This window comes from Bubalus bubalis, chromosome 1 (assembly GCF_019923935.1).
Source record: "Bubalus bubalis isolate 160015118507 breed Murrah chromosome 1, NDDB_SH_1, whole genome shotgun sequence".
NCBI classification, from domain to species: domain Eukaryota; kingdom Metazoa; phylum Chordata; class Mammalia; order Artiodactyla; family Bovidae; genus Bubalus; species Bubalus bubalis.
In genome coordinates this window covers 115405464-115425796 of record NC_059157.1, presented here as the reverse complement: position 1 = coordinate 115425796, position 20333 = coordinate 115405464, and the positions used below count along the sequence as shown (strand labels likewise).

General features: G+C 37.0%; 1 protein-coding gene across 3 annotated transcripts in view; it reads left to right on the top strand.

Moving 5' to 3' along the window:
• Positions 1–20333, top strand: part of OSBPL11 (oxysterol binding protein like 11) — a 92076-nt gene that overhangs the window by 8694 nt on the left and 63049 nt on the right. For 2 of the 3 annotated variants that reach the window (XM_025285303.3, XM_025285309.3), the window contains exons 2-3: positions 18811–18879; positions 19031–19033. In XM_025285303.3, the coding sequence (XP_025141088.1) occupies positions 18811–18879; positions 19031–19033 (72 nt within the window). The remainder of the gene's footprint in view (positions 1–18810; positions 18880–19030; positions 19034–20333) is intronic. The other variant, XM_006078518.4, reaches the window with a different exon arrangement.

The following is a 20333-nucleotide window of genomic DNA, read 5'->3' as shown; positions in this document are numbered from 1 at the left end:
TTCCCTCTTACAGTGGACCACATTTTGTCAGAACTCTCTACTATGACCTGTCTTGGGTGGCCCTGCACAGCATGGCTTATAGCTTCATCGAGTTATGCAAGCCCCTTCGCCATGACAGGGCTGTGACCATGATGCAAAGAGCTGCTCATTGGAAAAGACCCTGGTGCCAGGAAAGAATGAAGGCAAAAGGAGAATAGGGCAGCAGAGGATGAGATAACTGGTTGGGTAGCATTACCAACTCAATGGACATGAATTTGAACAAACTCTGGGAGATAGTGAAGGAAGGACAGGGAAGCCTGGCATACTTCAGTCCATGGAGTTACAAAGAGGTGGACATGATTAGCAATTGAACAACAACAAAAGTTTCATCATTTACTAGTGTTGTAACTCATGCAGCAAATAGTTTTGAGTCTTTTCCATGTATGAAGCTCTCTGTTAGTTAATTCTAAAATAATATATGCTCTCAGAACAGTGGAAGTAGGGACCCCAAAGCTTATTTTGGGAGGATCATGAAAAAGGATCAGAAAAGGGAAGAGCCTCAACTATATTTGCAAAATATTAATGTATCATGATGAACTTTTTTAAAACCAAAGCTGAGAAGTGTGTTTATTAGTCTTAAAATTTCTTTCCAGGGTAATTTATATGCATATGATTTATATTCACTATTTAAAATGAAAATAGATTTCTTAATTCTATATCCTTCCTTCCTTTTTCATAGTAAATGTTCAAAGTTTATAAAATGTGCATGTTTCCATTATTTTTCTTCTTGTCAGCTTTCAGAAAAATTTACAAATCTGCAAATCTGCCACTTTTTTGTTTAAAATGGAGAGAAGAGAACTACCCAGAGGAGGAACTTAAAAGCAAATTGGGGCATATGATGGGCCTGCTTTTTCTTATTTTGGACTCTGTGCTACTTGCTGCTGCTGCTGCTAAGTCGCTTGTCGTGTCCGACTCCGTGCGACCCCACAGACGGCAGCCCACCAGGCTCCCCCGTCCCTGGGATTCTCCAGGCAAGAACACTGGAGTGGGCTGCCATTTCCTTCCTGTTAACAAACAGATCTCTTTGTTAGAAAAGAGTATGCTAACATTAGCAAATAGTATGCATTTCAGTAGATTGGGTAGAAGTCTGCAAATGCATAGAAATACTTTTTGTGGTCAGATCTGGTGTCTTGCACTCTAAATACTCTGTTACAGGGAAAAGTACCCATTTGCAAATGGGGAAATGACATCTGCCTAAATATAACCTAGTGTTTGCTGTCTTTGAGATTTTTACCACTTTTGAGGTTGATTTGAAGAAAAAGTCGTAAACGTTTGCTTTTTTTCTCTAAAGGTTAAAGGAAAGTTGAGTATGTATTTCTGTACCCTAGTATTTGTTTTGTTTTGTTTTCCTTAAGTCTGCTACAGCTGATAACAAGGGGAAGACAGCTTATAGGCATAAAACTGAAAACAATAATTTTCTGTTGCAGAAATCTAGTGAGAACCCTACCAAGCTTTGAACAAGATTTGGTTATAGTATACTGTGATTTCTTACATTTTTGCTTCATGAGTTTAAATATAGTCTATTTGAGTTCATATTTCTCGAGAAGTTATACTTATTAAAACTATACAAACAGCTTAATGTTAGAACACACAAATTAGTCTTTTTAGTATTTTCTGAATGTCATGTAATTTAGGTTCCAGAGGTTATTGCCTGTCAAATAGACTTGTGGGAAATTATATCTTTTGTTTTTGCTTTTGAAAATAGTAGAGATAACAGGCCCCATGGTGTAATGGTTAGCACTCTGAAAATAGTGGAGAATATTCTTAATGTAAGTTATACTACTTTGAGAGAGGGAACATCTTTGCTAGCTAAGAATCTTCCATTGTACTGATTTTGTTTAATCAAATAATTTGTGTTCAGACTTGTTCAGGTTTAACTTAAAACTAAATTGCCTAATTAAAAAAGTTGCATTAGCGTTTTGACAGTACTATCTGGGTTTTAGGAAAATTTTAGAGCAGTTTAGTTTCTGGTGAAAAACAGATTTTCTTTTTGGTTAATTAGGTATTATAACAAAGCATGGTTTCTTACTCAGAGTCTCCCCGTACTTGAGTTGCCCTGCTTTTGCAGTTTGCTTCCATTGCTATTCTTGAGGTTGGCTGGAAAGTCCCTGGAGGGGTAGACTGAAGCCTGTGGTTGCTACTGGCTGTAGCTGGAAACCCTAGTCAAGAGGGATAGAAGGAAGAGAAAATTAGAAATGGAACAAGAGGTAAAACAGGGATGGAAAAAGGACATAGAAAAGAGAGAGAGACCGAGGGAGAAAGAGGGAGGGACAGAAGAAAGGGACAGAATGAAAATGATGTAAGGGATGAGATGAAATGCCACCAACAGTTGCTTCTGAAACAGGTTTCCTATCCTTGATACAAGAGGGCTTTTTAATGTAGTGCCTGAGCCTATACTCTCAATTCTATAAAGAATAAGGTGTTTATCAATTTTGTAGATATTTGAAATATGAAATATGAAAAATATTCTAAATCTAATTTTGGAGAATAGGTAATATGTTCACTTGATCCAGGAGAGAAAAAAGATTTGTAATGAAAATCTTTCCGCCTGATCTCCACCTGCTCAGGACTCCTCTCACCTAAAAATAGAGGGGATACACTTGGTTTTTTGTCTTTCAGAGATTTTTTTTTAAGAATTAAGTAAATACAATATACATTTGCTCCACTTTTAATTTTACTACAAATGGTATCAAATTATGTATATGTATGTAGTATTAGTTTAGGCTTTCATAACAAAAATGCTGTACTCTGAATGGCTTAAACAACATAAATTTAATTTCTCACTATGAAGGCAGGAAGTTTTGAGGTCAGGGTGCCAGCATTGTCAGATTCTGCTGAGGGCTCTTCTCCAGGTTTTCAGGTGGTCTTCTCACTGTGTGCTCACATGGTAGAGACAGAGGGGTGGGAGAGAGCTCTCTGGTGTTTCTTTTAAAGGCACAAATCTCATTATAGGGGCCCCAGTCTATACCTGAGTATCTCCCGAAGGCCCCATCTCTGAAAACCATCACAGTTGGGGTTAGGACTTTACCATATGGATTTGGAGAGACACAATTCAGTCTACCTTTAATAAGCTCCCTATTGATGGACATGTGTTTTCCAAAATTTTGTTATTATAATGTTGTAGTTAATAACCTTCCACACATGTCATCTTGCAAGCATATGAATATATCTATGGGAAAAATACCCAGAGGTTGGACTTACTGAATCAGTAAGTATCAAAATTGTAATTTTGATAGTAGTTATTACCAGATTTCTCCTCATTGGGGTGTACAGTGGCAATGATTGAGTGCTTGTTTCCCATCAGCCTTATCAGTGTAATGTGTTATTAGACTGGCAAAAATCTGAAAGTTTAATAGGTTAAAAAATGGTATTTCAGGATAGTTTTAATTTGATTCTTTTTTATAATGAGTGAAGTTTAGCATGAAATTCTGAGTGGGATTTTATTCTGTTTTGTTATCATTGTAAATAGTGAATCAATTTATTAATAGATGAGCAGTTGGGAAAATTCTGTACAAAATATACTTATGCCTTTAACATTTTTGTTTTTATTATTATATTCTTGGTAACCAGAGACATGGTTTCATTTTAGAGTATACCTTGTATATTTTGAAGTTATATTTTTAAAATTTCACATGATTTTATAGCTATACCAGATAACAGAATCATTTGATTATGCAAATTTGTAATTGGAGGTGATCTACTTCCTAAAAATGGGAAGCTTGAAGATTTGCTACCGAAAATTATGATGAAACTTATAAAAAAAAAAAGATTTCTTTTTTTGGCCTCTCCATGAGGCATGTGGAATCTTAGTTCCCCGACCAAGGATCAAATCTGACCCCTTGACAGTAAGCCTGTGGAGCCCTAACCACTGGACCCCCAGAGAATTCCCAGATGTTTCTTTTATTTCTGTAATAGAGTGAGCTTTAAATTTTTCTGTGTTGTTTTTTGAATAACTTATAGGTTCTTTAAGGTAAAAAAACTTGAGAGTTTGAATTTGTCGTTAAGTAATGTAAAATTTTCAAAAGAATCAACTCTTTAATCAGGTTATATGTATATATGAAAAAGAACTTTGCTTGGAGCTTCTTGTGTGGTTGTCACCTTTTTTCTCCTTTTTAATTCAAGTATGGAGGAAGGGAAATGGTTTTCTGTTATTTCTTTTTACATTCAATTTAGAAAGAATTAGCACAAGGGAAGAGGAGAAGGCAATGGCACCCCACTCCAGTACTCTCGCCTGGAAAATCCCATGGACGGAGGAGCCTGGTAGGCTGCAGTCCATGGGGTCGCTAGGAGTCGGACACGACTGAAGCGACTTAGCAGCAGCACAAGGGAAGAATGTATTCTTTCTTGAATTATGCTGTACAGGCAAAATTTAAATGTTACTGTAAGTGTGTTTTGGAACTAAAGCTAGAGAGAGGTACATAACAAAAGTAGAGAGAATAGATATTCAGTTAGGGAGAGGATAGCAGGGACTTTTAGTATCCTGCTGTTCTCTTGTTCTGTGGTGTCCAAGTCTTATTGAAATGGCTACTATGAAGACTTTTTGAGAGTATATTGGGTATAAGTAAATGCTACTATGTGAACAAGATATTGTGCTAGAAAAATATGTCTACTTTTCTCTAAAAATTTTAAATGTGAAATATGTTGCTCTTACATGCAAACTTTACTTTTGAAATAACAATTTTCTGTTGAGAAAAACCTTTGGAATTTTGAGTGATGAGTAATGTACACACATTTTAGATTGAAAAGGTCATCTAACACATGAGAAAACTGACAGAGAATTTAAGTGATTTGGCCAGCGCCACTCGTGACATTCATTAGTCAGTGGGAAAGTCAGAGCTTGATCATGTATCCCTTTCAGGTGTGCATTCCACAGTATATTTTACCTCATGCTTAAGCTTTAGAAACTTAATTTTGAGTATAAAGGTATTGAAAATCCTACTAGTAATTTCTGAAAGTCCTGTTTATAAGTAAAGTCTTCACCCTATTTTTGTTGGCAGTGGTGCTGTAGGTTGGTGTGAGGAAACTGGCTGTTTTTGTATTGAAAGGTGGGAGTTAACATTGGTTGCAGCCTCTTTAGAGAGCAGATTGACAATATATAAAAATTAAAAATGCATATACATTTCAAGGAACAAATTTGAGTCAGTTGAAGTGAGGTGGATGAACCTAGAGCTTGTTATAGAGTGTAGTAAGTCAGAAAAAGAAAAACAAATATTGTATATTAATGTATGTATATAGAATCTAGAAAAGTGGTACTGATGAACCTATTTGCAGAGGATGGAACGAAGTTGAGAGAGTAGCATTAACATAAATACACTACCATGTCTAAAATAGATAGGCAGTGGGAAGTTGTTGTATGACACAGGGAGCCTAGCCTGGTGCTCTGTGATGACCTAGGTGGGTGGGAGGGAGGTTCAGGAGGAAGGGGATATATGTATACATATAGCTGATTCACATCATTGTACAGCAGAAACCAACACAACATTGTAAAGCAATTATCCTCCAATTAAAAATAAATTTTAAAAATGCATATCCTTTTTGCCTAGGAATTTCACTTTTAGCAAATATATACAAAGATGTGTATAACTTAGTTTGTTATAGTATTGTTTGTAATAATAAAAGCCTGGAAGCAAATGTCCATCACTAGGAGGATTAGTTAAATATATAGTAACACTGCTGTGCAGTGGGTTTCTATGCAGATGCTAAGAATGAATTAAATCCATATGTGTCAAAATGAAATCATCCCTAAGAAAATTGTGAAAAAAAGCAAGGTACAGGGTATGTAGTAGCAATCATTTAAAAAAATTTAGTGAGTGCACACACACACTTGTAGGTACATAGATTGTCTCTTGAAGAGATGATAAAAAGTTGAGGGAAGTGCTTATCTCTGAGGAGGGGAATTGTTGGTGGAAGACAAGGTTGGAAAGAGACTTTTCACTGTATATGAATGTAGTTGCTGCTGCTGCTAAGTCGCTTCAGTCGTGTCCGACGCTGTGTGACCCCATGGACTGCAGCCTACCAGGCTTCTCCATCCAGGGGATTCTCCAATGTATGTAGTTAGGGAACAGTTATTAGGAAAAAATTCTTCATGGGATTCTTCATGGGTCGCTCATATTTCTGCTTCCCTTGTGCATTGAGGTACTGACTCTCCTTTGTTCTTTACTGTTTTTTTTCAAAAAATATTTGTATAGCAATAAGTCTTAGAGGATAGAGATAATATCTCCCTCCTGAGCAAAAGTCAGGTTTGTTTACTGTCCAATATAAGAAAGATAATGTCTCCTTGCCATGGAGGTCAGATAGACTCACTGTTCTTAAAAGAGTTGGGTTCCCTCCACTCAAGGTTCCTTGTCTGTACCGCAGCCTACCACATGTGCAGGCATCTCCTGCCCTCTGCATTGCCCCATGTGACTGGGCTGATAATCTACTGGTATTGCTGTGACTACTGAAGTCTTTGGTCTCTGACGAAGGAGTTTAATGTATTCTGCCAGCATCCAGGAAACTGTGGCAAGCTAATTTGTTGGCTTGCAAATAGGGTGAAAGTGGAAACAGTGGCAGATTTGATTTTCTTGGGCTCCAAAATCACTGCAGACGGTGACTGCAGCCATGAAATTGAAAGACACTTACTTCTAAGAAAAACTACAACAAACCTAGACAGCGTATTAAAAAGCAGAGAAATCACTTTGCTGACAAAGATACGTATAGTCAAAGTGATGGTTTTTCCAGTACGATGGCTGAGCACCGAAGAATTGATGCTTTCAAATTGTGGTGACTGGAGAAGACTCTTGAAAGTCCGTTGCACTACATGGAGATCAAATCTGTCAATCCTAAAGGAAATAAATCTTGAATAGTCATCAGAAGGACTGTTGCTGAAGCTGAACTTCCAAACTTTGGCCTCCTGATGTGAAGACCCGACTCACTGGAAAAGACCCTGATGCTGGGAAAGATAGAAGGCAAAAGAAGAAGAATATGACAGAGGATGAGGTGAGGTGGTTGGATGGCATCACCAACTCAATGGACATGAGTTTGAGCAAACTCTGGGAGACAGTGAAGGACAGGGAAGCCTGGCGCACTGCAGTCCATAGGGTCGCAGAGTTGGACACGATTGAGTGACGAAACAGCAACAAAATAGGATGATGTCTCAGACCCTTCATGGTTCTTGACAAGATACCTAGTGGACAAAAAAATGATCTTTTTCAAATAAAAGAAGTGGGAGACTCAGAGCTTTTTAGATCCCATCATTCTGACTTGAAAATGTCAGTCTAACAAGGTAAGACAGATCTAGAGAACTGATCTAGAAAATGAGCCCTTTGTCTGAAGAGGAATCGACTCCCTTGAGTGCGAGAAAACCAGTATTTCCTGGGCGTTCACCATATTGAAGTGCACTTCAAATATATTTGGATTAAAATATCTCTTCTTCATTCCTCATTATAAATCTGAAGTTAGGTTTTTTAATTCACATTTACAGAAAGTTATGACCAACCTAGATAGCATATTGAAAAGCAGAGACATTACTTTGCCAACAAAGGTCCGTCTAGTCAAGGCTATGGTTTTTCCAGTGGTCATGTATGGATGTGAGAGTTGGACTGTGAAGAAAGCTGAGCGCCGAAGAATTGATGCTTTTGAACTGTGGTATTGGAGAAGACTCTTGAGAGTCCCTTGGATTACAGGGAGATCCAACCAGTCCATTCTAAAGGAGATCAGTCCTGGGTGTTCTTTGGAAGGACTGATGCTAAAGCTGAAACTCCAGTACTTTGGCCACCTCATGCGAAGAGTTGACTCATTGGAAAAGACTCTGATGCTGGGAGGGATTGGGGGCAGGAGGAGAAGGGGACGACAGAGGATGAGATGGCTGGATGGCATCACCGACTTGATGGACGTGGGTTTGAGTGAACTCCGGAAGTTGGTGATGGACAGGGAGGCCTGGCGTGCTGCAGTTCACGGGGTCGCAAAGAGTTGGACATAACTGAGCAACTGAACTGAACTGAACTGAACAGATAAAGACACAGGACCAGATTTGTTACTTGCCTAAGGTCACACTGGGATTCAAACTTGTGTTTGTCTGGGTTAAGCTCCTGCTCTTCACATTATAGTAAACAACTTCCTAACTTTCTGTAAGTGTTAGAGTTGACTTTCTACTTTTTCGTGTATAAGTTTCTTCTTTCCCATCTTCAGATGGCTGGTTATCTGCATGAGGGATTTAGTTGTCTGTAACTATAGGATTATACATTGAATTTTTCTTTGTTTCCAGTCTGTATAGGCAAATGTTTTACAGCTGTGTTTCTCAAACTTCCTTTATGAAAGCTCTCTTAATTGTGTAAGACAGTCAGTGCAGTTTGTGATTTAAAGGAGCCCATGGCTGATGTAACTTTATGATCTTCAAAATTCACGAGGATTTATATTCTACCCTATAATATATCTGTTACTGGGTTTTTCAGAGATCAATAAATAACATCATGAGTTCAGGACCAGTTGAGAAGACATAAGGATCAGATAGGATGCAGTCAAATTATCAGGTTATTTTTTTATTGTAAAATGTACATATCATAAAATTTACGACTTTAACCATTTGTAACTATTTATAAGTTCAATGGCCTTAAATATATTCACATTGTTATTGCAGCCATCTCCACTATTCATTCCAGAATTTTTTATCATCCCAAACTAAAACTCTGTAACTATTAAATAACTCCTTATATCAGCCCCCGCCCCAACCACTGTTCTACCTTCTGTCTCTGATTTTGACAAATCTAAGTACCTCATGTAAGTGGAATCATAAAATACTTGTCATTTTGTGATTAGCTTATTTCATTTAGCGGTGTCCTCAAGATTTATCCATGTTGTACCATGTGTTAGAATTTCCGTCTTTTTCTTTTAAGGCTGAATAAATATTCCATGTGTATATATATATACATATATATACACACACACACACACACACACACACACCATTTTATTTATCCATTCATCTGTTGATGGATACCTGGGTTGTTTCTGCCTTAAAAATTTTTTTTAATTGAAGTATCATTGATTTATGATGTTGTGTTTAATTTTTGCTCTACAGCAAAGTGACTCTCATATATTTTATTTTTCATATTCTTTTCCATTATGGTTTATCACAGGATATTAAATGTAGTTTCTGGTGCTAGACAGTAGGACTTGTTTATCCATCCTATGTATAATTGTTTGCATCTGCTAATCCCAAATGCCCAATCCTTCCCTCCCCCAGCCCTATTCCCCCTTGGCAATCACAAGTCTGTTCTCTATATTCGTGGGTCTGTTTTTGTTTCAGAGATATGTTCATTTATGTTGTATTTTAGATTCCACATATACGTGGTATCATATGGTATTTGTCTTTCTCTTTCTGCCTTAACTTCACTTTGGGCGAACCTGGAGGTCCATGCATATTGCTGCAAATGGCACTATTTCACTCTTTTTAATGGCTGAGCAATATTTCCTTTGTGTGTGTGTATGGAAAAAGCAAGAGAGTTCCAGAAAAACCTCTATTTCTGCTTTATTGACTATGCCAAAGCCTTTGACTGTGTGGATCACAATAAACTGTGGAAAATTCTGAAAGAGATGGGAATACCAGATCACCTGACCTGCCTCTCAAGAAACCTGTATGCAGGTCAGGAAGCAACAGTTAGAACTGGACATGGAACAACAGACTGGTTCCAAATAGGAAAAGGAGTACGTCAAGGCTGTATATTGTCACCCTGCTTGTTTAACTTCTATGCAGAGTACATCATGAGAAACGCTGGGCTGGAAGAAGCACAAGCTGGAATCAAGATTGCCAGGAGAAATATCAATAACCTCAGATATGCAGATGACACCACCCTTATGGCAGAAAGTGAAGAGGAACTAAAAAGCCTCTTGATGAAAGTGAAAGAGGAGAGTGAAAAAGTTGGCTTAAAGCTCAACATTCAGAAAACGAAGATCATGGCATCTGGTCCCATCACTTCATGGGAAATCGATGGGGAAACAGTGGAAACAGTGTCAGACTTTATTTTTCTGGGCTCCAAAATCACTGCAGATGGTGACTGCAGCCATGAAATTAAAAGACGCTTACTCCTTGGAAGGAAAGATATGACCAACCTAGACAGCATATTCAAAAGCAGAGACATTACTTTGCCAACAAAGGTCCGTCTAGTCAAGGCTATGGTTTTTCCAGTAGTCATGTTTGGATGTGAGAGTTGGACTGTGAAGAAAGCTAAGCACTGAAGAATTGATACTTTGAACTGTGGTGTTGGAGAAGACTCTTGAGAGTCCATTGGACTGTAAGGAGATCCAACCAGTCCATTCTAAAGGAGATCAGCCCTGGGTGTTCATTGGAAGGACTGATGCTAAAGCTGAAACTCCAGTACTTTGGCCACCTCATGTGAAGAGTTGGCTCATTGGAAAAGACTCTGGTGCTGGGAGGGATTGAGGGCAGGAGGAGAAGGGGACGACAGAAGATTAGATGGCTGGATGGCATCACCGATTCGATGGACGTTAGTTTGAATGAACTCCGGGAGTTGGTGATGGACAGGGAGGCCTGGCATGCTGCGATTCATGGGGTCGCAAAGAGTCGGACACGACTGAGCGACTGAACTGAACTGAACTGATGTATGTATGTGTACCACATCTTCTTCATCCATTCATCTGTTGATGGACATTTTGGTTGTTTCTATGTCTTGTCTATTGTAAATAGTGCTGCTATGAATGTAGGGGTGCATGCATCTTATTTTGTTTTGTTTTTTTTTTATAATAAGTTTTAACATACTGGAGAACAATTACTGAATAATTTTAAAATAAGTAAAGGTTATTAATGTCAGCTTAAAATAAAAATTTAAGTAACATTTATCTGTCATTAGATAATTCTCTAATAATTAGCATCTTTTCATGTGCCTGTTGGCCATCTATATGTTGTCTTTGGAGAAATGTCTGTTTAGGTGTTCTTCCATTTTTCGCTTGGGTTGTTTGTTTGTTTGTTTTTATTATTGAATTGTAGAAGCTGTTTGTTTGTTTTGGAAATTAAGCCCTTGTTGGTTGCATCATTTGCAAATATTTTCTCCCACTCTGTAGGCTGTCTTTTCACTTTGTTTATCATTTCCTTTGCTGTGCAAAAGCTTGTAAATTTGATTAGGTCCCATTTGTGTGATTTTACTTTTATTCCTTGGGAGACTGACCTAAGAAAATATTGGTACTGTTTTTTTCAGAATGTTTTGCCTATGTTCTTTCGGAGTTTTATGGTGTCTTATCTTATATTTAAGTCTTTAAATCATTTTGAGTTTATTTTTGTGTATGATATGAGGGTATGTTCTGGCTTCATTGATTTACATGGGACTGTCCAGAGTTATTTCTACCTTTTGGCTGTTGTGAATAATGTTGCTATAAATATTTGTGTGCAAATATCTTTTGGAGTTCTTGCTTTTATTCTTTTGTGTATCTACCCAGAAGTGAAATTGCTGGATATAGTAATTCTATATTTAACTTTCTGAGAAACGATGATACTGTTCTCCACAGTGGCTGCACCATTTTATAGTCCCACCAGCAACGCACAAGTGTTCTAATTTCTCTACATTCTTACCAAAACTTGTTATTTTCTGTTTTGTTTGGTTTTATTTATTTATATTTTTGGCTGTACCACACAACATGTGGAATCTTAGATCCCTGACCAGGGATCAAACCCGTGCTCCCTGCAGTGGAAGCACAGAGTCTCAACCACTGGACTGTCAGAGAAGTCCTTTGGTTTTGTTTTTGATGGGTAGGAGCTTCCCTGGTGGTGCAGTGGTAAAGAATCTACCTGCCAATGCAGGAGGCACAAAACACTTGGCTTGGATCCCTGGGTCGGCAAGATCCCTTGGAGTAGGAAATTGCAACCCACTGCAGTATTCTTGCCTGGAGAATCCCATGAACAGAGGAGCCTGGTTGTTTATAGTCTGTAGGGTCTCAGAAGTGTCAGACACGGCTGAGCACTTACACACACACGCGCATGCACGTATCCACCTTGTTACAAGCAGCTTAGAATATTCAGGTCCTATCTCTGTCAGAGCAAATGAAAATATGTTCTCTGGGTAGATAGTCTAGGATACAAAGAAGCGTGCCCAGAAGGGAGTGAGCTATTCATGTCTAGCTATGGAAAGAGTGAAGGGAAAGGGGAAGGCTGGGAGAGGAGGACAGGAGCTCTTTGGTGAAGTCATCCTCATGAAAATATTTGAGCAGGGAGCAAGTTTCTTAACATTTATGTGAGTTTTAACATTAAAAATGATTTTAATTTCTTACAGTCAAATAAATTTGCTCTAGAAATATAGCTTTGTTTTACCCTGTTCTCCTAACCACCTAGCCCAGTTTTGGGTATGTGTAACCTAATTTGAGAATTAAAGGCTTATAGGAACATAGTGCTACATCCCAAAAAAGCAATGCTCATAGGGTCACATTGGAAAGTTTTAAAAAATTTAATCCATTCCTATGTTAATAACTATAAATAGCTCTGTGTCTGGACTGTCCCACCTAGTCAATATGATAGAACATTTTAAAATGTTTTACTTGATTATAAAAATAATGTACTAAAATTGAAAAATGTGAAACAGTAAAGGAAGCAAATTAAATCAACCATAATTCTTCTTTCCAGTGATAATCACAGTTACGATTTTGTGTGCTTTTGTTCTGTGCATATATTTTACACACTATATGAAATTCTGTAACCTGCAATTTTAGGCTCTTGATAAGTGTTTCCACATGTTAAAAACTCATAAACATTTTAACTGGTGAATACTATTCTATATTAGTTTGTCATTTTCTTAATTTCATTTGTTAGTTTGTTTTTCTTTCTTTCCTCTTCACTTCCTTTTTTTCCAATTTATGTATTTTACTACTGTAAATAGTGCTACAGTGGACGTATTTGCATATTATGTTTGTCTACATTACTGTTGTCTGTCAGGATACCTAGAAGTGAAATTCTTAGGCCAAGGAACATTAACATTTTTAAGACTCTAGCAGAAAGGTGAGCATCTCCCTTGACTGTATACTTTTTGGTATAGATTAAGATAGTTGCAATTAGAATTTGTTTTATCTGGGATTTATTTCAATATACAGGCTGTGAATTTAATTTTTTTCTGTTTTTTTGCAAGCTTCTCAGTTGTCTTGTGCTTTTATAGGAAAATTTTGCTTCTGTCTTCTCATTGCTTAATTCATTCAACAGAGATGTAGTGAACACCTGCTTATATCCCAGACTATGCGCTAAGTGCTGCAAGGGCTGCTAGGATGAGTGAGAAGCAGTCGCTGCTCTGTGGAGTATCTTTACAGCAGAAGGACGTACATGTGTTGCAATCATTCCCATCTGTTGTCAGTGGCTTTTTCCTCAACTAAGAAGGTGGCTCCCTCCGTTCATGCTATTTATATTATCAAGGGAATGAACCAAAACTCAGCCTTTTTGGAGGACAGTTTTTGCCTAGTAGAAAGTAGGAATATTGAACTGTGGCTGACTGGCACTTTCTTTACTACAGCTTGCATAAATTTCTGCCTATAATTAAGTGTCCTAAGGTATCTGATGCCAGTTCCTCTACCTGGGCTCTGGAGCCCCCTCTCTTCCTCATTTCCATCTCTCTTCTGAGTTGTGAGCCTTTTTCTCTTTACTGTATCCTGCCCATTAGGCACTTTGAACTACCCCTGCTTTAAGCCCACATTGCCTTAACCACTTTTCTTTTTCCCAGTCTTTCTTCAGTTCATTACCAGCTAGCTCTGCCTTCATCATTACATTGAAGTATTATCTCTTGGTTGTTAAATCTTTTTCTTTTTTTTTTGGTCATGCGTCATGGCTTATGGGATCCTAGACCCCTTATCAGGGATTGAACCCAGGCCCACACAAGAGAAAGCACTGATTCCCAACCACTGGACCACCAATGGATTCCCTTGGTGGTTGACTCTAATAGAAATTTCTCAATCTTCATCTTCCTTTACTCCTCAAATACTATTAACATTCTTGACCAAAAAGTTACTTGAAATGCTCCTGGTTTTCATCCTACTATTCAGCCACTTCTTATCTCCTCTCTGTATTCCTCTTGCCTATAAAACTTTTCCCTAGGGTTCTCTCTTAGAATATGTCCCTTCTCTTGTCATTTAAAAAAAAAATATTTATTTTTAATTGAAGGATGATTACAACATTGTGTTGGTTTCTGCCATACTTCAACATGAATCAGCCGCAGGTATACATATCTCCCCTCTCTCCTGCCTCCCTCCCACCTACTACCCCTTGTCATTTTATATAATTCCTAGGTGATGTACCCTCATGGTTTCAAATACCAGTTATATGCTTATGTGCTGATTACCACCAAAACCTGTGTGTTCAGTCCAAATCATACTACCTTATTGGGTATCTCCTTGTGTTACGTCTCACAGGTCCCTTAAAATCACCGTGGTAATTTGGAACAAATCCAAAACTTCTTTTATGATCCCCAGTTCAGTGAAGGTGTTCATATCTACACAGTTGTGCTAGCTGGAAATCTGGGTTTTTGCCTTTGTCCCTTCTCTTAGTCTCACTCTCATTCCACATCTGATAAGTCCTGTCACTTCAACCTATCACCATTGAATCCTGTATCTTTGTTTAATGAATACTGTATCTTTAACAAGCTATCCTTTTCATTTGTATGACAGCTAAAAACAGAGTCGCTGTGGGTCATTGTCTTTTTTTCAAGAAGATATTTTTCTTATATTTGGTAATGAATTTAGATGGAAAGGTATAGCCTTCTTTATTTCCCTATCCTTTTCGGTGGATTTTCAGAGTGCTTTTATATTTAGAAGGTACTGAGCAATTGTGTTGAACTGAAATAAGAGGATTTGAAACTGTTTAAAAAGTAGCTTAATTTAGAAGCTTCTACATGTTTTCCTTAAGTCTGATGAAGAAGAATTAAGAAATGTGTGTTATAATAATGGAGAATTAGAAATTGAAACAGTCATTATTAAGCTACTTGGGAGGTGGTGAACAAATTAAATAGAATAATGCTGCTTGACATATAGTTCAGTTCATCAGCTGTGTTTAGAGATTATCAGCTTCTAGCTTGATTTCAATAAAATGTTAACAAGATCAGAATGTACCAAATTTGAGTGGTGGAGTTGCTGAAGGACAGAAGAAGAAATTAACTTTTTTATTGCTTATTTTTCATTGTGTTAATCTTTTGGACCATCATCTCTACTTCATAGGAAAAATATTAGTATGCTATAATCAAATATATGGTATATTCCACTTTAACAACTAGGTTTTATTCATATTAACAGGTAAATCTTCAGTTAAATTCACATATTTTAATTGGGAGCAAACCACGAGTGTTAGAGGTACTACATAATAACTCAATTACAAGGAAGTAGAAGAAAGGACAGTGAACGAAGGACGTTCACTCACAGAGCTTTTTATGTGGGCCACCAGATGGCACAGTGGTTCCACAGCAGCTGGCTGCACTGAGAAGGGGAGGGATGAGAGAGGGACAGTGTCACCAGCTGTTCAGGGATGGGGTGTTCTTAAGTCGGTTCTTTGTAACCTCAGATGTCTGTTTTCTGTGGTAAAAGCAGGCCAGCAGCTTGTTATTGCGTGTTTGAATTTGTTTCTTTTGAAGTTGGCTTTATGCTACTACCAAATGAACCATGTCAGTATCCCTATTGTGATTTTTGTGAGAAGGTTATTAACTTTTTAGATACAAGAATCAAAAATACTAAAAACATTAAAAATTGAACATAAAACATTACTATGCAGTATGAAGATAAACTTTCGTTGTTTAGTGAACAATGCTACTGAAATTATACTCTAAAAAATTCATTGATATTCATTAAATGACTAATATAAATAACTTATGACCCAAATAAGGAATACCTTTAATAATATGAGGGACCAAACAAAGGTAAGGAACAGGAGCCCTCATTGCTTTGAAATGAAGAGTTTTGTTTTTCTTAGTTGTTGATAGTTTATTTGAAGTTTTAAGACAGATTTTCTGCACAGTTCATATATTCATTTGAAGAATATATATAGTCCTAGAACCAGAGGAAGTGGACTATAATTGAATTGTAATGTTTTTATTACATACTAATAGCTATGAAATGATTCTTATTTAGTAATGAAGGCTTGGTGTAGAGAACCTAGATTAAAATGGAAAATAAAAAATGGTGAATTATGGACTATCGGGGTACTTTAGGGAAATATTTAATTCTGGTTGTGTGACACCTTAGTCCTCTTGTGGGTTGATACAGGATGTAATTAAATAAATATTGAGGTTATAAAGCCACAAGAATAGGCAAAAAATAAGGTTTTTAAAACTTTGGATATAATTGTCATGTAACATTACTTTTAGGTATATGGTGATTTTTTTATATGTTGCAAAATGATCACAAGTCTAGTTACCATCTATCACTACACAGTTACACTTTTGTTTTCCTTATGATGAGAACTTTTAAGATCTATATTTAGCAACTTTCAAATACACAATATAGTATTATTAATTATAGTCACCATGCTATAAACAACATCCCTGCTGCTGCTGCTAAGTCACGTCAGTCGTGTCCGACTCTGTGCGACCCCATGGACGGCAGCCCACCAGGCTCCCCCATCCCTGGGATTCTCCAGGCAAGGACACTGAAGTGGGTTGCCATTTCCCTCTCCAATGCATGAAAGTGAAAAGTGAAAGTGAAGTCACTCAGTCATGTCTGACTCTTCGCGACCCCATGGACTGCAGCCTACCAGGCTCCTCCATCCATAGGATTCTCCAGGCAAGAGTACCGGAATGGGGTGCCATTGCCTTCTCCGAATAACATCCCTAGGACTTATTTTATAACTGCAAGTTTGTGTCTTTTGATCACCTTCACCCATTTTGTTCACCTGTCACCTCTGGCAGCCACTAATCTCTTCTATGAGTTTTGGGGTTTTTTTGGTGTGGGGGGGCATTATTAGATTCCATATATAAGTGAAGAAATAAGTTTTGAGGATGAGAACTATTCAAGACAGCTAAGCTATATGTGAAATATCAAAAACAGACGAGGAACTTTTTGTGAAATTATTTTGGAGCAGAGTCCAGGGACATTGGGACTCCTGTGGCCCCAAAACGCTGTTTGAAGCCTGGGAAAAATTTGACAGCCAGACTAGAGGAGTATCTCTCTGCCTTTTCAAGTACCAATGTAACTGAAAGAAGTACCTTTGCTGTGACCTAAGGATGGAAATAGGGCAAAAATCGAATAGGTTGAGTTTCAGAAAAGAATCCTTCCTCTAGATACGGGCTTTAGAATATACTGAAATGAGAATTCAAATGGTACTGTCAGTTTTAACATGACAGAGCACATATATAATTATCATAACTTTGGGTTGGCATTTTAGAAGTTGATAGCCTTTACCTTCTTGAGATTACTGACCTTATAAAACCAAAAGGGCTTGAGTAGTTTCATTTAATGTTAGTGAAAAAATGGTGTTTTTTTGCTAATCTTGGATTAGAAGAAAAATATAGTAAAAAATAATATATTTTTTTAAATGGGGTCAGTTCTTTACTTTCAGATTTGATCTTTATTTCCAAGCACTCTGAAGAAATGAGGTTAGAAAGGCACCCAACACTGAGTTTATTCCCCAGGCATCCTCCTACTTGATCTCCAGTAATAATAATGCCTAGCTAGACTCTTATAGTCATTTTGTTATGTGTTTACACAAGAGAGTGTCTTTATCTTCAGATCTTTTCGTCATTCAGATCAATCTAAATTTTTGAAAAATTCTGTTCTGTTGGTTGTGTCAGCTCTCTCTTGATTTTACTTTTGATGTCCATGTTTTAAAGGTTGTCAGTTGTCTGATACTTTTCATTTCCTAAATGCTGGTTAGCTGAACTTTTACCAAATAAGTTCTGCAATTCAAGGATAGTAGAGAAAATAAATGTTTAGTATTAGTTGCATTTTATAGTGTAAAGTTAAAACTTCAGAGGAGTTTAAAAGGAATTCTTTTTTTTTATTTATATCTCTTTAATCTCCTTTTACTGGAGGAATTCTTAATGTAATTACAAAATAAAAAATGAAGCCTGTATGTCAAAAAGATATATCAATGTAGTTGTAGCTTTGATATCTTTTCATAAGTATAGGGAACCTTAAAATATTGGAAAAGAAGTAGTGAGGAGATCTGCATTTTCTATGAACCACTATAACAGAATATATCTATTAAATAGAAAAGGGGGGCAGAAGTAAAGGAACTCAGTAGTAGTAAGGCTAAGTCTTGCCAGTGGCAAGATTTGCAGTGAGCACTTTGCCTCATGCCTGTCTGGGATGGGGGAGTGGGAATGAGGTGTCACAGACATCGAAAATCAGGATCTTCATTTTGGAAGCCCAAAGATTCAGAGACATAATGTGTCCCACCAGAGTGAGGAAGCACTATTCAGCCTAGAGATTTTTTTTTAATTTATTTTGGAACCATAAAACTAGGTTGTCTTTGTTTAGTATTGAATTAGGTTATTAAATGCTTTTATTTATATTTATAGTATATTTGTTTCATATTTATGTAATTTTATACTTATATAATGATTTTATGTTTGAAATACCCAATAATTTAAGGGTGATTACACTTGTTTTGAAGAACTCTGATAAAATATATAGTCCTTTGGATATGAAATACGGGGGATTAAATAAATAGCTCTATTTGTTAACCTATGAATTTTACTTCTGAAGTTTGAGACATTTATAGAAAAAAGTATGTCTCTACAGCTATTTTTTCAACTGTACAGTTAACTTCGTGGAATTTCTTCTAATTTTCACTGATTTTGGCACTTTCTGATCTTTTTGAAACAGTGACCACATGGAAAATGTGTATGGCTACCTAATGAAGTACACCAACCTCGTCACTGGGTGGCAGTACAGGTAAGTGTGAGTGTTCTGTCACGTTCTCTCCCAAGAGAACAGAAATAGGCATGACGATTTTATAATCTGATGTTACATGACTGGGAAGCATGTTAGAGAAAGACTTACCATGTTTTCTATAAGTCTGATGACTTTCTTTTTCTATTTTTAGGGGGTAAGAGGAGTTAACATTGTCCAAATCGCAGCCTCCAAATACATCAGAAGTTACTGTTACGTCAAGATTAGTATCATTTATCAACTCACCTTGGGCTTCTTATGTGTACTTCCAGTGGTTAGGCTTTTTGGGTGGTTTAGAGACAGCAAAGAGATTTGTGTTAGGTGCCTGTTGAGGATTCTTGCTTCTTTTCATTGTTGAGGATTCTTAAACTCTTCTGGGATCTTGAAAAGTTTAAATAACCAACCTGAGGTCACACAAGCAGTCAAGAAGTAGCACAGCCAACTGTCTTAAATACTTTGTGGAATTGATATTTGTGGGGCAGGGGACTAAACTTTTATTCTTTTATTGTGGTAAAATATAACATAAAATTTACCATTTTAAACATTCTTTGGTATGCAGTTCAGTGGTATTAAATACATTCACATTTTTGTGCAACCATCACCCCCATTCATCTCAGAACTCTTTGCATCTTCTCAGACTAAAACTGTATCCATTAAACAATAATTTCACATTTTCCTCTCCCCCTGAGTCCTTAAGCAGCCACTGTTCTCCTCTCTGTCTCTATGAATTTGACTACTCTAGGTACCTTATATAAGTGGAATCATATAATACTTGTCCTTTTGTGATTGGCTTATTTTATTTAGTGTAATGTTCTCAAAGTTCATCCATGTAGTGTGTGTCAGAATTCTCTACCTTTTGAGGGCTGAAAAACAGTCTCTTGTAAGTATATACCACATTTTGTTTATCCAGTTATCAATCACTGGACATTTGGGTTGCTTCCATCTTTTGGCTATTGTGAATAATGCTGCTTTGAGTATTGGTGTACACAATATCAGAGTCACTGCTCTCATTCTTGTGTGTGTATACCCAGAAGTGGAATTGCTGAATCACATTGTAATTCTATGTTTAATTTTTTGGGGAATCTCCATACTGTTTTCCATAGCAGCTGCACTGTTTTACATTCCCACTAGCAGTGTACAAGGATTCCAGTTTCTCTACATCTTCTCAACAGTTGTTACTTTCTGTTGTGTCTATGTGTGTGTGTATAATAACCATTTTAATGGGTATTGAGTGTTATCTCATTGTGGTTTTTTAAAACTATTGAAAAAAGTGATAAAGCTAGAATCTGAACCCAAATAGTTCTGACTCCAGGTTGGTATTTTCATTATAAATACTGCTTCTTATTCACATGTCATTTGGAGATCTCTGATTTTGGTTATGATGGAATAATAAGCTGATTCTGCCTTTCTACCTTAAACAGTTAGAAAATGGTACATAGTATATGAAGGAATGTTTT